We start from the raw sequence: 14,602 nt of genomic DNA on the forward strand, positions 1-14,602 counted from the left end.
TATACTCTTTAAATATATACTATTTAAATACTCGAATATATTAAGATAGTATAGCCGCACGGCGGTACTATTTAAATATAATAATTACAGAGTATAGCCGCCCGGCGTTACCAAAAATTTTAAAAACCACGTATAGCCGCGCGGCTATACTATTTATTAAATGTTTTTTTTTAATTTTGAAAAGAACAGGACCTCAAAGTTATCTTGAAGTGCTGATCATTCATGTCCAAGACTAGCCACTAGCTATTTGATATACTCAAATTGAATTTGCTTTAGTGAATGACTAGAAGTATGAAGTCTCCACTTTTATATTTCAAATTTCATAAACGATAGTTGTTGAATTCAGATAAGTAGTCTAAACTACTCTAATTTTTAGAAAGGAAAATCAAATTTGAGTAAGGGAACCGGCGCACTACCTTGACCAACTAATCCGGCCCACATCTACAGACACAAAAACATGGTTGAACCTTTCAATTAATCACCTAATCATCCAACTGAGGAAGATTGAACCATACGATCCTTGATCCTTGGGAAGCACCACGTTGGGATCATGAACATGTATGCGTTATTTATCCAACTGGTGCAGATATTGAACCGGTGCGTCACATTGAAATTGTGATCCATTTGTTTCATTCTTGGAAACTTATGCTACACTACACTACAACCACGAGAAACTCCTCCAGGTTTTTTTGTTTTTGGTGGATCCAAATCCTCCTTTTCTCTTGAAAATCCTCAAAACATGTAAAATGTTATAATGGATTTTGAGTTTTATCGGTAAACTGATGGAATGAAAGAGATTTTTTAAAAGATGACTTTACATTTGAAATCAAGATTGTCAAGAAAATGAGAGGGATTCAAATTGTTTTCAATCATTGCTACTTTGAGTTACGTTACACTGCATAGAACTTGCTCCCATTCAGTTCAATACGTTACCAACTTAACATGGAATTATTTTGGATGCAAAGATAAATGCTCTTAACTACTTGAGCTACAAGTCCATTTCATTAAATTCTGCTTATTATTTCACACAAATCTTCTGCAAATCACATGACCTTTTTATTTTATTTTAATCTAATCTAAACTACGGGGAGAGGGATTTGAACTCGAGTGCAAAGTGGAGAGCACATCCGCTCAGCTCTAGCCAACTTGGCTAAGCCCATATTTGCCAAATCACATGACCTCTGGGTTTCAACAATGAATGTGTTGAGTTAGTGTTAAACACCAATAACTCGATTTTGACAGTAAAACATCTAATGGTTTTGTAATAATAATAATAAAAACTATAATAATATAGAATAGCAGTTTTATTCTTTCTTTCTTTTTAACCTGGATCTGAGAGGTTTTATTTATTTATTTATTTCGGGGTTGGGGGCGCAATATAATTCCTACCAATAAGGAAAGTATTGATGATCTCAACCTGTTAAAATTTGTGTGGGAAATTGCCAAGTTTGGTCTTTGATTTGATAGCCTCACAGAATATAGCGTAACGGTCAAGGCTTTAGGCATTGCTTGCTGGTTTACGGATGAACAAAGAGGGCAAAGTAGGTTCAGCTACTTCACCTTATATTATCCCAGAACCAGAAAAATCCTTATGACTCTAATGTATTAGGTTCAGCTAGAAATGATGTCATTTCATGAAAGGGAAGCCTCTATTGTCCTTACCAAATTCCGCTTCCTCCATTGACTCGCATACAACACATCAAGAATCCACTCTTCTTTGCACTCAGTGAAATTTAAGTCTCAACAAACTTCATCAACCTCCATTATCATTTGTATCAGCTTCTTCCATTTTCACTTCACTTTAAATCATTCTTACTAGCTTTGCCAACCATCCTGCTTCTGCATTTTTATATTCTGAACCAGTGGACTTGGAGAACTAAAGGAGAAAGGATGACCGTTAAGGCCATTCAACGGTTCCTCCTAACCTATCTCCTTCTGGAAATCTCTATGGTGTCTGCAAAAGTTCCGGCAATTATTGTGTTTGGAGACTCTACTGTGGATGCAGGGAACAACAACCATATATCAACAATCCTGAAGAGCGACTTTCAACCCTATGGTCGAGATTTCTTAGGAGGCCAGCCTACCGGGCGCTTTTCCAATGGCAGGGTTCCAACAGACTTCATTTCTGAAGCTTTTAAGATCAAGCCAACGATACCTGCATACTTGGATCCAACTTATACAATTAAGGATTTTGCTACTGGAGTTTGCTTTGCCTCTGCGGGAACTGGTTATGATAATGCCACTTCTGATGTGCTAGTAAGTCGCATTATGACTCAACCTAGTACACCTTATAAATGCCACTGACCTTCGTGCCAAACAGAATCTCTCCTTCCCCCTCAAGTACAAAGTGGAAGGATAAGGTCGTAGGTTCCATACCTGAATGAACAGTTAAAAGATAAAAAAAAATTATAATAACCTAGTTTAGACAGAGATCAGACACTATAGACTATAGTTGTTTCCAATAATTTTCAGAAGTTCCATTAATTTTTTAGTTTATATTATAATCAATATAATATACTAAACCCTGCTGTACTGGTCTTGCAGTCTGTAATACCTCTTTGGAAGGAATTGGAGTACTACAAGAAATACCAGAAGGACCTGAGAAGCTATCTAGGCAACGATAAAGCTAATGAGGTTCTGGGAGAAGCACTTTATCTGGTCAGTATAGGAACTAATGATTTCCTAGAAAATTACTATGTACTTAAACGCAGATCATCACAGTTTTCCATAGAGGAGTACCAAAATTTTCTAGCCGGAATTGCTGAAAATTTCATCACAGAGCTTTACCAGCTTGGAGCTCGAAAGATGTCTATAGCCGGCCTTCCCCCGATGGGTTGCCTGCCACTGGAGAGAACTACAAATATCTTTTCTGGGAGTGATTGTATTGAGGAGTACAATGATGCGGCTAGGATTTTCAATGTGAAGTTGCAGGGATTGATTGAAAAGCTCAGCAAGAAACTAGTTAGAATCCAACTTGTGCTTTCAAACACATATGATATTCTCTTAGAAATCATTCAAAACCCAGCTACTTTTGGTGAGTTTTACTTTATGTTTTCACTATAGTACCCGTTGTAATGTCACTTACAGTTTGTGTAGATGAAATCAAAAACAATGAGATAAATTTCCTATTTTGCAGGATTTGAAGATGCAGCAACAGCCTGTTGTGGCACAGGATTTTTTGAGATGAGTTACTTGTGTAATAAGATAACCCCATTCACATGCTCAGATGCAAATAAATATGTCTTTTGGGACTCCTTCCATCCCACAGAAAAAACAAATGCTATTATTGCAGATCATGTATTCAGAAATTCCCTAGCTCAATTTTTATGAGAAGTACACAGTATAGAATGAGGTCTGTAATTGTCATTCTAGTAGTCTTGCTTTTGGTACTATCCACTTTAACTTGCATCAAGATATTTGTCTTTCATTTTTCCGAATCTAAATTTATCACCCACTAAGGTGCCATACACCATGAAAAATAGTGAAAAAGTGAAGCAAAAACAACAATGAGGAGAGTCGAGAGGGGTTACCACAGTGGTTGTGGCCCTCCCCCTTCCCCCCTGCTTGGCACCCAGGATCGAAACCCCAGGGTTTCTTTCCTCCCAATGTAACCAAAAAAAAAAAAACATCAATGAAGAGTTTATTCATTCAGCACATGGGCGGATGATTTAAAGCAAAATCACATTACCTTTTGAAACTACCGCGAAGATCTTACAATATCATATTGAACAGCAAGTAAACGGGGTTGGACTTGAAAATAGAACATAACATAAAAACTGCTGACTGAGACTTCAATTACTCATGATATAGTTTCTTACAACATCAAGTACCTAGAGTTGTAGAAATGCTTCTCAGGAAAAAGATTACTATGGGGGGAAATATGCACCTCAACCTGAACTGAAAAATCACTTCTGCTCTTTGGGGAAATGGAGCTTGATCAGTGCAGGAAGCTCACATAACTCAACCTGAGGCTTTCCCAACAGAATACCCTTCAACTTTTCATCACATTTGACCACATTCTTGTTGTTTGGATCCTATGCAAGCACATATTTTTCTGATCAGTATTAAAATAGGTTCATATATGAAAGCATTGAAACTGAGTTGCACAGTTAGAATCAATAAAAGTAAGTGTGCAAGGTGAAAGATAATATATTCTCTCTCATTTGCTTCTTAAACTCGCAAGAAACATCAGCAACAAGAAGCCCAAGCACATTTATGCTAGAGCCCCTACCTTCTAAATTGACAGAGATGGCAAATAGTGGGTTGACAAGAATGGAACTTTATTGAGAAATAAATTTCACAAACAACCTGCATAAGCACAAAACCAGTTTTATATGACTGGTTCACAAACTAGGCTTCTCCTCTCAATGCAACAACACAGCGGAACTAACAATCTTGCTGACTCTGCTAATCGACTGCTAACAACCTTGCTGCGATTAGCGGACGGAGCTTATGTAAATTTAGGCTCCTAACAATTTCGATAATTAAACAAATACTAAGAAACTTATTCTTAGTTACAACCTAACAGAAAACATGAAGCACTATAACTAAGACAAAGTAACACAGAAAGATTAATACAGCACCATCTTCACTGAATACAACTGATTGTTCTTTAATTTAGAAGGACATACAGGTTGCTTATCTTAAGAAAAACAAATTTAAGGAACCTGTAAATTGTTGTCCTTGATGTATGACCAGACACGCATGAAGCATCCAAGATGAGAAATCTGAGACTGACCCACGAACTCCCGCAGCGTCGAAGGAAGATTTACGAGGTCAATCAAGTTGGCCAGCTTCTTTGGGTTATCTGTGATGGCCTTCTTCAACTTTGGTGGCAACATTGCTCTCACTCACTCCTGGATAAACTTTCTTTCTGAAATTCAGAAACCAGTGGCCCAGTAAAGTCAGAGAGTAAATTCATTCAGTAGCATAAACTTTTACAATAGTCATACACACAATTTGCCCACCACTTCCGGAACTCAGCTAAAAAAGTATTTATATTTTGCACTTAAACTGCACAATTAAATATCATTTCTCTTTTGTCTGCTTAACTAAGTTTGTGCAGTTACGTGCATGGTGTAAATTCTCCTCAATAGTTTGAATACCAGCTAAGCGTAAGCAAGTTTCAGAGGAATTTTATCGAACACCTGGTGTTCTATCAAGACCGACTCCCACATCCACAAGAACAAGCATCTAAAAGAAAAAAGAAAAAAGCGGATATAGATGACAGTGAATTCAGCTCAGATTTCGAATTGAAAAGAAAAGGTGATCATAGAGTTAATTATAAAAACGACGGCAGTGACTATTTTATGACATGTTTGTATAGAGAAATTGCAAGCTACTTTACCTAAAGAGGTGCAGTGCAGACAAAGGAGGTCTATTTTGCTATCTTTAAAATTCTGCTTCAAGGGCTGTACGCGTCCGAGGGATGCAAATGTTATAAACTATATGTAATGGATGCCCACCATGGATTAGTATACCTAATGTATGTCACATCGTATCCAACTATACCTACCATATGACTCACCCTCCCAATTACTCACTATATTATATTTGTAATAGTCTATTCTAGCTGCCTATAAATAGGCACTCAATGAAGATGAAAGATACGAGCTTAAGATGAGAAATTCCATAGTTACTCTCTTTCTTCAACTCTCTCTTAACTCTCTTAGTTTTATATTAGCAAATAATTTTTTTCTTTTTCTTTCTCTTATTATTCTTTAGGCTTTATGGGCAAGTAAGGCACGCAACTTTGGACAAAATAATTTACTTCCAATTGAAGGAGAAAATTCCGATGTCAAATGTTATTTTAATATTTTTAAACATTGAATTCCACTATTATTTACTATTTTTAAATTTTTATTCATTATATAAATTTCATTTGCATTTAAAAATATAATAAAATAATATGATATTTGATGTTTTAAATGGACTTAAATTTTTTACAAAGTGTCGAATTGCCACTTAAGTCAAATCCATATTTAAGGTGATCTAAAATTTGAAGTTTCAAGATTAACGCTCAAGGGCGATTATCATTTTTAAATTAAAATTAAAATTGCTCCATGAAGCTACAATTAGAAAATTTTATGGAAAATGAATTCAACTAAAGGACAAATCCTCAAGGACTAAACCTCTTAGTAATAAAAATATATATAATTTATTTCATTCACAGATAAGTTTTATTCTTTGGAACTTTAATAACAGGTACAAATGTTTTAGCCTGCACTTGGTCCCAAGTCTTCCCCCAACCAAAATGACATTACAAATACGGAGCCTGCCTGCAAAATCTTGTACAATCTAAACCACCGGGTAAACTCAAATATGAGTTGAAATCATATACTGCAGCAAATACTGAGATGCTCAAGAAGAGCAATGCTCCTTCGATGTATACACTTCAAAGCAACCGTAGTTCATGATACTTCTCAGAGCTGTTTTCACCCATTAGCCATATGGATTTCTGAAATTCTTCAAGAGTTCCGGAATATCATAACCCAGCATTTCATCGACGGCTTCTATCATTTTAGGCTTCAACTTCTCGAATTTGTCAATGTTGTAACCACTCAAGATGTTCCGGAAGTGGTCAACATCCGGGAAATCCCCTGGAGGTAGATGGAACTCCCTCTGAACCTGTATAGTAACTTAAGTGTGAGCATATAGAGTAGGGCCTGCACATACACAGGGGAGCGAGGGAATACTACCTTTCCAAATTCATCTTCCAAATTATCAATAAGCCTCTGTTGAGTCTTAGCTTTCCCCAACATAGCAGGCATCTCCTTCTTTAAATGGCTAATTATGTAAGCATGTATCTTGGCAGCTCGGGCACGCTTCACAAATTCATTGATCTGTGAAAATAATTGTCATCAAAATTCCGTTCAAAGGGAATCTGCAAGAATTATTCGGTTGCTAAAAAGAAATGAAAAATGGGGCTCAACCTAAGTTACAACTATAAAATTGCACCCCTAGAGTAAGCTTATTTAAAATTTGCAAATAAATTAACCTGAGTGCAACTTGATAAAGAAACATCATGCTAAGTAAATATAACAAACTCACCCTGCGATCACAAGCCTTCTTTGGAATATCCTTTAAATCAGCAAGAAGATCCTCCTGTTCCTTTTCAAAGAGTTCTTTCCCAACCGGACCAGTAGCAGCCTCATTCACAGGTTTGTCATTGAATGAGCTGCAAAAGATAAAATAGTTTGCAAGGACTCTGAACAAAGGAATTTGCTAGGAAACATCGGAATCTATTAGAAACCATAGGAATATTTCCATGGAATTAATGCCTGTAAGGATGGAGAGGCTACCCAATATAAACTCGCATGACCTCAGGAGTATTAAGAACCTTCCCAAGTGACCACATCAAAGCTCCATAAACCCTCATCAACTGCATACCATGAATAAAGAATGATTTGATCGCAACATCCAATGACCTAATTAAATGCCTAAAAGAACATGTAGAAGGAAAATCGTAAACAGATCCATATCTTGCATATACTTACTTGTTGGGTGTCAATTTGATCTGCCTTGTTCAGAACAACACGAATTTTATCGTCGTGACCATGTAAAGATGAAATAACGCGCTTGAATTCATCACTAACGTCAAGTTTGTGAGGATCAAACAAAAGTAGAATAAGGTCGCACTTTGCAGCAAACCACGAAGTTACCCCAGTAAAATCGTAGGCCCGTTGCGTCCGCTGCTTCTCTCCAGATAAAACGCCAGGAGTATCCACAAAAGTAATGTGTTCTAGCAGCTTGGATACAAAAAGGAGTAAGCTTTGGTGTTTCAAAGGAAAATTTGGAAACATTCAAGGTGACTTTGAAAGATAACTCACAGAATGTGGCATTTGAGAGCACTCAAACTTTGACAAGAATGCTGTTCCAAAAGTTGTGAGACCACTGAATGGCATGTCAGCTTGAACGGCAATAGTATTCCCAGGAACACTTCTTCCATCAGGCCCTGACTACACGGAAGCAGAATTAACTAGTTAAACAATATTAATTTCAGAAACATTAACAGAAAAAGAAAAACAATATTAATGGAATTTGGAAAATTTGTATTCGCTACAAACGTGAGGAAACCAAATCTCAGGATCTTCTCTAAAACATCAATTTCTGTACTAGTGACAGCCAAAAAGCTACTAGTTTCGTTTCTTGAAATTCACATGTACAACTGCTAAGCCTCATATAAGCACTTTCAAGAAATGCAAGAAATTTGTTTTATTGAACTGGGGCCAGAAACACAAAATGTCCCTCAGCTTCTCTCTCCTTCAAATTCCTAGAACTAGGTAGAAAAAAACTCCTAGAACTCGGCTAATAATACGCTAGCACTGTATCCAGAGTCTTGACATACTGCCAAGCTGCTCAGCAATCTGCTTTCCATTTCTGAACTCGTGACTAGTATCACAGACAATTTCCGCCAATAGAAACCAGACCCAAAAACAGACTTTTTTCTCTTCTGAAAAATCAAAAATACCAGCCTTGATATGTAGGGCAAATTGCAAAATGCTATTTCCTAACAGTAAAACTTAACAATTTCACACTTAAAAATGAAGGTGTACAATCAGATACCAGAAAAGCAAGCATAATAAATCACTTTTTCTCACGCACACAGGGGAGGTACCAATAAATATTATCACTAAACTATCCATAACTAATAGAACACTCAGAAAGGTAATAAAATAGTAGTTTCTAACATTGCTACTGAGCCCCTATACAGCCTTATTATATATATGTCTTTTAAACTTAAATGCAACCATATAAACATTTAGTTTAACTTTTAGTTGCTAAGTAATTCAAGACTGTTAATGACAACACGAAAGGAGATAAATTTGTAATTACCATAACAACAACAAATCTATCTGTTGTAGGCTCCGGACCAATGTGAGCTCCTGTCAAAAGGCAAATGAGATAAGAGATGAAAAATATCAAAAAACTTTCTATTCAAGACACAAACAATTATGAAAAGTTACACTTGCACAGAGGATAACTTGCCTGGATAACTACTTTTGAGCAAATGTTTAATGAATGTTGTTTTCCCAGTGGAGTATTGACCCAATAGCATTACCATGGGTTTGGCATCAAAATCACTATTTGTCTGAAAAATACGCAAATAAACATCAATTGATAACTATAGCATGCCATAATTAGATAAAAGTTCAAGAGCATCCAAGAAAAAATTGAAATTAAACAGAGTGCCTGGGCATTAAATCTGATGAAAGAACTAGAAGAAACGCATACTGCTCACTCACCAGTAATGGGGATACAAAATCGTTAAACCGGTAAGTAACTTCTAAGGGCTTCAGCTTCTGAACATACAGTCTCTTCAACCCATCAATAATTGATGTTACAGAAGAAATTGGTACCTAAAATATGCCAAAAGAATTTTGTTAAGTTGTTAAACACAGTGCATAACCCATGTCTATCCAACAGTATAGCAAATTGCAATCTGCGTGCACAGGAAAATTTTGCATCAACTCTACAGTCAAAACATTACTCTCCAACCATGTTCTGCTTGTTCAAAATCGTCTGTTGTGAGCAGCATTCTCTTCATGTAAATTTATAATTTTATATCATACATAAAAAATAAAAAAAAAGCACTCCTAAAACTGAACTATGTAAGCTTCTCTCCTTTACTTTTTCACTAGTAACATAGCCTCTTCTAGCAGTTATTGTGAACATAAAGTCATAATTGACTCAAAACTTTCGCATGTCCATTGGAAAACTTATCCTGATAAAAACATAAGTATTTCTGCACTCAACAAGTATAATAACTCAGAGAGACTAAAATACCAAGTCAAAAAAGTACATGGAAGCAATAATATCATAAATTCCCCAGGCATTATGAAAAAGTAAACTTGATTTATCAAAATAAGACAATTCAAATTAGTGTACATAATAGAAAGAAGTTTAGGTGCAAAAACATTTACCATAACTGTGAAAATCCTTCTTTCTGAGTATCAAGAAAGCAAAACATTGATTGCTGCAAAAATAAGAAACAAATACCTTTTTTGATGATTTTGAAGAAAACCAAAGCGCTGAAGGTGATTGCTCCACCACCGCCGTACCTGCATGACTGCTTATTAGTAAATGCACAGCAAAACCAACAGTAGCAATACACATCTCATAGTTAGGTTGGGAAACTCCTCACCATTTACTTCGTTTTCATTCGTCTTGTGCAATTGCTTTCTCTTCTGAATAAATAAATAAGTAAACTAAGTCAATCATTTTGGCCAGATAAAAGCAATCAATTTATTATAAAGAACTACATAAAAAATGAGAGTAAAAGAATAAGAAAGGTACAAATAGCTATATACCGCTAATAATGCATCCAAACCTTCCATAACAGGAGGATTGAGATTTTCCAAGTCAACTGAAACACAGGATAGCATTTCAAAGTTTAGGTTAACTGATTGTGCCAAACAACATTTCAATATTTTTTTTTTTTAAACAGCCATGCACTACTCATTTTTATGAACAAACAGACAGTTCAAGCTGTCAACTTATACATGAGATTCTACCACTCCAAGCATGCCTTACAGAACAAAGTCAAACTAAAGAAACCCACCATTGCTATTCAATAAATCATGTGAAATATCATGTCCACCTTGTGCGAGAGAAACTAGCTACAAATGAAAAGGCCGTAACACGTCAGATTCCTATAAATCAAAATGTACGAGTTTTGCTATCCAGGAAAAAAAAAAGGAATTATAACAGTTAATAAAACAACCTGCATAGCGGCAACAAACTCACTGAAACCAAGATATCCCTGCCTCTTTGAATCGGCAATCGCCCACACCTTAGGAAAAGGAAAGCGCTTAGTAAGAAAAAGCCTCTATAAAGAACGATGGAAGCCTCTAAAATATGATATTTGACAAATGTAAACCCAAAATTCAAGTTACAAAATTTAACCCTGAAAAAGAATGAAGAGGGGAGTTTTGTGGTCCTTAACAAATGTTACATAACAGTTGGCATAGATCATAATCGTAAGCTTGAACTTGGCAAAGTAATCTAATATGAAAAACTTGAGGCCAACTTCAATGGATCTACTTGTGTATTGTGTCACAAAACCTTTTGTATTGCTAAAAGGAAAAAGAAACCCACAATCCTAACAAAATGTATTTTGACAGAGAATAATCTAATGCATTAACTCAGTTAACAACACTAACCTATGTATGAAACATAAATTCATCAAATACCAATAGTGCCAAATTAAAGCAGAAATAACACTTTGAGGGAAGAGAAAACACTTGTTTGATAAATAAAACACTAAATAAATAAATAAACGCAAAATAACCTGCTTGAGATCTTGCCGATTCAGATTGGACATGCCGAAAAACTTTATAGCATCATTCCCCGTAATGCGGCCATCACTGTCTGAACAAAACCACAGGGAAAAAAACCTCAATACACAGTTGCTCAATATTCTCGGGAACCAAACAAAAACTAAGAAAACAGTAGTTTTCGTGGTAAATAATGCGAAGAAAACGTGTAGTGTAATTTACTACGAACCTGAATCAGCGAAGCGAAACCATTCCTGATAGATTTTCTGGTGCTCTTTGGAGCACGAACTGATCGGAACCGAAGAAATTTCCATATTCGTACACAATCTGATCCAGGTGGCTTTTTGGATTTTGATTCAAATTTTTGAAAAGAGAAACACTCTTGGAGGTTCTGTTTGTTTCTCTTTCCCAGGAGGTTTAATTGGGGTGAGAGTGCTACAAACGGACGGAAAGGGGTTAAATCTTAACGGCACGACGTCGTTTTTGGGTTGGTGTTGCCATGACATGACGTTTACTTTAATGGGATCTTTAGAGAGTCGGCGTGTTAGCTTCATTTTCGTAGCTGTATATATCACAACCAGCACGCGAAAAAATAGAGAGAGATTCTGGGACTGGTTGTTCTCCTCCCTATATTATGTGCTCTTATTGTCACATGTTATGTGGTGTTATTAATTAATATGTTATAATATGAATAGACGATTATATTCGTATGCTATTAATTTATAATATAATATTAATAAACTGTTACTCAGTATGTGTAACATCTAGCATGCAGAAAACGTTTTTGAGGTCACTGCATTCGATAGACACAGGTATAATTCTTCTTTTCTTACTATAGGCACCTATATTAAGATGATCAAACAGAATGTGGTTAACTACAAACAGCAGCCCAATTATGGTACTAAATTTGGACATCTTGGTTAATTAGCAACTACATTGGTTGTACAATAATTGCATTTCTTTTTCTCTTTTTCTTTTTTAATGAAGATGAGAAATTAGAGTTGATTTAATGGATGTATTAATTATTTGAACATAATTAGTGACAAATATCTATAACTAGAGAGTATCTTCAAGGCATTTTCAATATTAAGCTTGAAATTACTTTATTTGAAATATTATAAATATTAGTCGATTCAAGTTTGGAACCCAATAGTTAATAGTAAATTTGTATATTTGTAATATCAGCTCTATTATTCTCAAAATACATCATTGCAATTGCAACAACCAATAGTTAATAGTAATATCATCAAATTAAGTGATACAAAGATCAATGTGCAAAATATAATATGTTGTTGTGATTATATAGTAAGACTTTGTTATTACTTTTACCACTGGGGCTAGTTATAAGAGCTAACAGTAACTCCATTACTGATTACGATATATCAAGGTTGATGTTTAGGGTTAGTCACTCATGAACGACCATATTGTGGTGCAAATCAATTGTCAAAAATTGCAACACATCAATATTCATTATTAGGAATTTTCTGTTAACTTATATTAATTTCAGCTATTAAAACTTTAATGTAGGGTAAGGGTAGAATGTGAAAGAAAAAGAACAAAATTGATTAAAAAGTATTAAAAAGCAAAAGGAAGTGTAAGTGGATAAAAGGGACATGGGAAAATAAAATCCCTATAATATTTGATATTATAGTAATTTTACCATGTTTAGCGATGTAATATCCAGTCCTTCACATCATCTTATCAAAATTGGATTGAAAATGGATTTGATACAAACAACCCTAATGCGAGCTATATTTCTATGTCTCATTTTCTACATTATGCGACACATGTAAATTGAAAAACTAAAAGTAATAGGTTGATTGGATTCTCTTGATTCTAAACAAATTTGAAACCGCAACCAAACCGATTCAAGCTCGTTCAGTCCGACTCATATCAAAATATAGAGAAAATTAAAAAATAACCAAACTAGACAAATACTTCTCATGATGCTTCCTATTTTGCATTCATAATCGATATGTGAACACATATCGAGTGGTTACATGTTCATCTGCAAAATTAAACCTAATATATTGGGAGTTGACTTGTAATAGACAAAAAAAGTCATTTGAATGATCTGATGTGACAAAATATTGCTATATGCAAAATGAATGTGACATAGGCACGACCCAACTCTGTCTAGGTAGGGCTGAAGCACGACCCAAGTGTTAAAATATTGGGAGATTCGCTATTATACTCAATATAGGAGCCCAAATTATTTATAAAAAAAACCCTATATAAAATGGAATTTAGAAACATACCCAAAGCCCATTTACAACATAACAAAAAGGCTTTTAACTTCTTTTAAATTACAAAACTGCCATTGATTTCTTAAAACAAACCCAACCCCAAAACCTCATAAAAAAGCTCAAAACACTCAATAGGGCATCAAAGTAATTTAATAATCAAAATTAAATTCAATAGGGTCAGCTGTCATTTTTTGAGTTTGTTTATAGAAATTAAATGGTGTATGGTTTATCTATATTATTAGTGCTAAAAATGGGTATATGACTAAATATCTTTAAAATATTTTCTTACAACTAGGTAGCCTAGCCCAGCACTTCTAAAGAAAAAAAAAAAGTAGCTCCGCTCATTATTACTTACTCATTCCAATTTTATTACCCAAGACAAAAGATAAAAACAAAAAATAAGATTCCCTTCCTCCCCCTTTACAAGCCCATGACTCTCTAGCCCAACTCTTCTTTTCTCTTTTTTCGTTTTCTTTCTCTTCTCTCTTCTTATTGTACTCTTATTTTTCCTGTGATTGTTTCTAAATTTTAAGAGTGTTGCTAAACGAACCTTAAAATTAACTGAGTACACCCTACTGACAAACTATTTATTGAATTACTAATTTACCCTAATATAAAATGACCAAAAAGAATAGATTGAATTGTGAAACAAATGTAATTTTAATAAGTACACCTTACTCACCATATTCAATCCTAAGCGAAAAACCCTATTTCCAAAAACCTAAACATAATAGTTGTCTATTTTGAGTTTAAATACTTGTTATCCCATATATAACCTGTCATTTTGAACAATATAAAATTATTTCCAGGAAGTTGATGAGTACGACATCTTTTACAAAGGAAATATGGAGAGCAATGGTTATTATAGTACTTATATTCATAGAAGTGGGCAAAAGCGTTATAGATGTGGAATTTTTTTTATAAGCACGACATGTATGTTAATCGATTCCTTTTTCCAGTCCAAAATGTATGAATCAAATACTTTTTAACTAGATATGCCATAAAATAAAAATTAAAAAAAATTAAAAAAGAGGAAAATAATCAAGAAGAAAATTAGGAAACAATCTGTTTGTAATCGGG

The 14,602-nt window shown here is 34.8% G+C and overlaps 3 protein-coding genes across 5 annotated transcripts; 1 reads left to right on the plus strand and 2 right to left on the minus strand.

Moving 5' to 3' along the window:
* Window positions 1-1,409: 1,409 nt before the first annotated feature.
* LOC110751610 (GDSL esterase/lipase At4g26790) lies at window positions 1,410-3,891 on the plus strand. Of its 2 annotated transcripts, XM_088251875.1 has the most exons (4): window positions 1,410-2,256; window positions 2,545-2,658; window positions 2,722-3,034; window positions 3,137-3,891. In XM_088251875.1, the coding sequence occupies exons 1-4, from the start codon at window positions 1,891-1,893 to the stop codon at window positions 3,328-3,330; spliced, it is 987 nt and encodes a 328-aa protein (XP_088108001.1). In that variant the 5' UTR covers window positions 1,410-1,890; the 3' UTR covers window positions 3,331-3,891. The 2 variants fall into 2 exon arrangements, with proteins under 2 accessions (XP_088108001.1, XP_021807802.1); XM_021952110.2 differs by having other exon boundaries at window positions 1,412-2,256; window positions 2,545-3,034.
* On the minus strand, window positions 3,766-5,436 carry LOC110751598 (SWIB/MDM2 domain superfamily protein). Of its 2 annotated transcripts, XM_021952096.2 has the most exons (4): window positions 5,348-5,411; window positions 5,106-5,193; window positions 4,668-4,873; window positions 3,766-4,034 (listed from the first exon to the last, which is right to left on the minus strand). In XM_021952096.2, exons 3-4 carry the CDS (start codon window positions 4,839-4,841, stop codon window positions 3,906-3,908), a joined length of 303 nt encoding a protein of 100 aa, XP_021807788.1. In that variant the 5' UTR covers window positions 4,842-4,873; window positions 5,106-5,193; window positions 5,348-5,411; the 3' UTR covers window positions 3,766-3,905. The 2 variants fall into 2 exon arrangements, with proteins under 2 accessions (XP_021807788.1, XP_021807787.1); XM_021952095.2 differs by lacking the exon at window positions 5,106-5,193 and having other exon boundaries at window positions 5,348-5,436.
* A 698-nt stretch (window positions 5,437-6,134) lies between these two features.
* On the minus strand, window positions 6,135-11,738 carry EHD1 (EPS15 homology domain 1). The gene is made up of 16 exons (XM_021952112.2): window positions 11,506-11,738; window positions 11,291-11,370; window positions 10,724-10,792; window positions 10,562-10,619; window positions 10,311-10,366; window positions 10,145-10,187; window positions 10,000-10,061; window positions 9,246-9,359; window positions 8,989-9,091; window positions 8,836-8,885; window positions 7,830-7,958; window positions 7,497-7,748; window positions 7,302-7,381; window positions 7,051-7,177; window positions 6,699-6,842; window positions 6,135-6,627 (listed from the first exon to the last, which is right to left on the minus strand). The coding sequence occupies exons 1-16, from the start codon at window positions 11,588-11,590 to the stop codon at window positions 6,442-6,444; spliced, it is 1,638 nt and encodes a 545-aa protein (XP_021807804.1). The 5' UTR covers window positions 11,591-11,738; the 3' UTR covers window positions 6,135-6,441.
* Window positions 11,739-14,602: the final 2,864 nt, after the last annotated feature.

Source organism: Prunus avium, chromosome 4 (genome assembly GCF_965620075.1).
Source record: "Prunus avium chromosome 4, drPruAviu1.hap1.1, whole genome shotgun sequence".
In the NCBI taxonomy this organism is placed as follows: domain Eukaryota; kingdom Viridiplantae; phylum Streptophyta; class Magnoliopsida; order Rosales; family Rosaceae; genus Prunus; species Prunus avium.

Excerpts from the sequence above, each read along its gene's own strand:
- LOC110751610 (XM_021952110.2), top strand. The coding sequence starts at position 1,891 with ATGACCGTTAAGGCCATTCAACGGTTCCTCCTAACCTATCTCCTTCTG. Across the intron at positions 2,257-2,544 it reads ATGCCACTTCTGATGTGCTA|TCTGTAATACCTCTTTGGAA; the intron begins GTAAGTCGCATT and ends CTGGTCTTGCAG. Across the intron at positions 3,035-3,136 it reads TCAAAACCCAGCTACTTTTG|GATTTGAAGATGCAGCAACA; the intron begins GTGAGTTTTACT and ends CCTATTTTGCAG.
- LOC110751598 (XM_021952095.2), bottom strand. The coding sequence starts at position 4,841 with ATGTTGCCACCAAAGTTGAAGAAGGCCATCACAGATAACCCAAAGAAG. Across the intron at positions 4,035-4,667 it reads TCAAGGACAACAATTTACAG|GATCCAAACAACAAGAATGT; the intron begins GTTCCTTAAATT and ends GTGCTTGCATAG.
- EHD1 (XM_021952112.2), bottom strand. The coding sequence starts at position 11,590 with ATGGAAATTTCTTCGGTTCCGATCAGTTCGTGCTCCAAAGAGCACCAG. Across the intron at positions 8,886-8,988 it reads GCTCAAAAGTAGTTATCCAG|GAGCTCACATTGGTCCGGAG; the intron begins GCAAGTTATCCT and ends GCCTTTTGACAG. Across the intron at positions 7,382-7,496 it reads ATCAAATTGACACCCAACAA|TTGATGAGGGTTTATGGAGC; the intron begins GTAAGTATATGC and ends CATGGTATGCAG.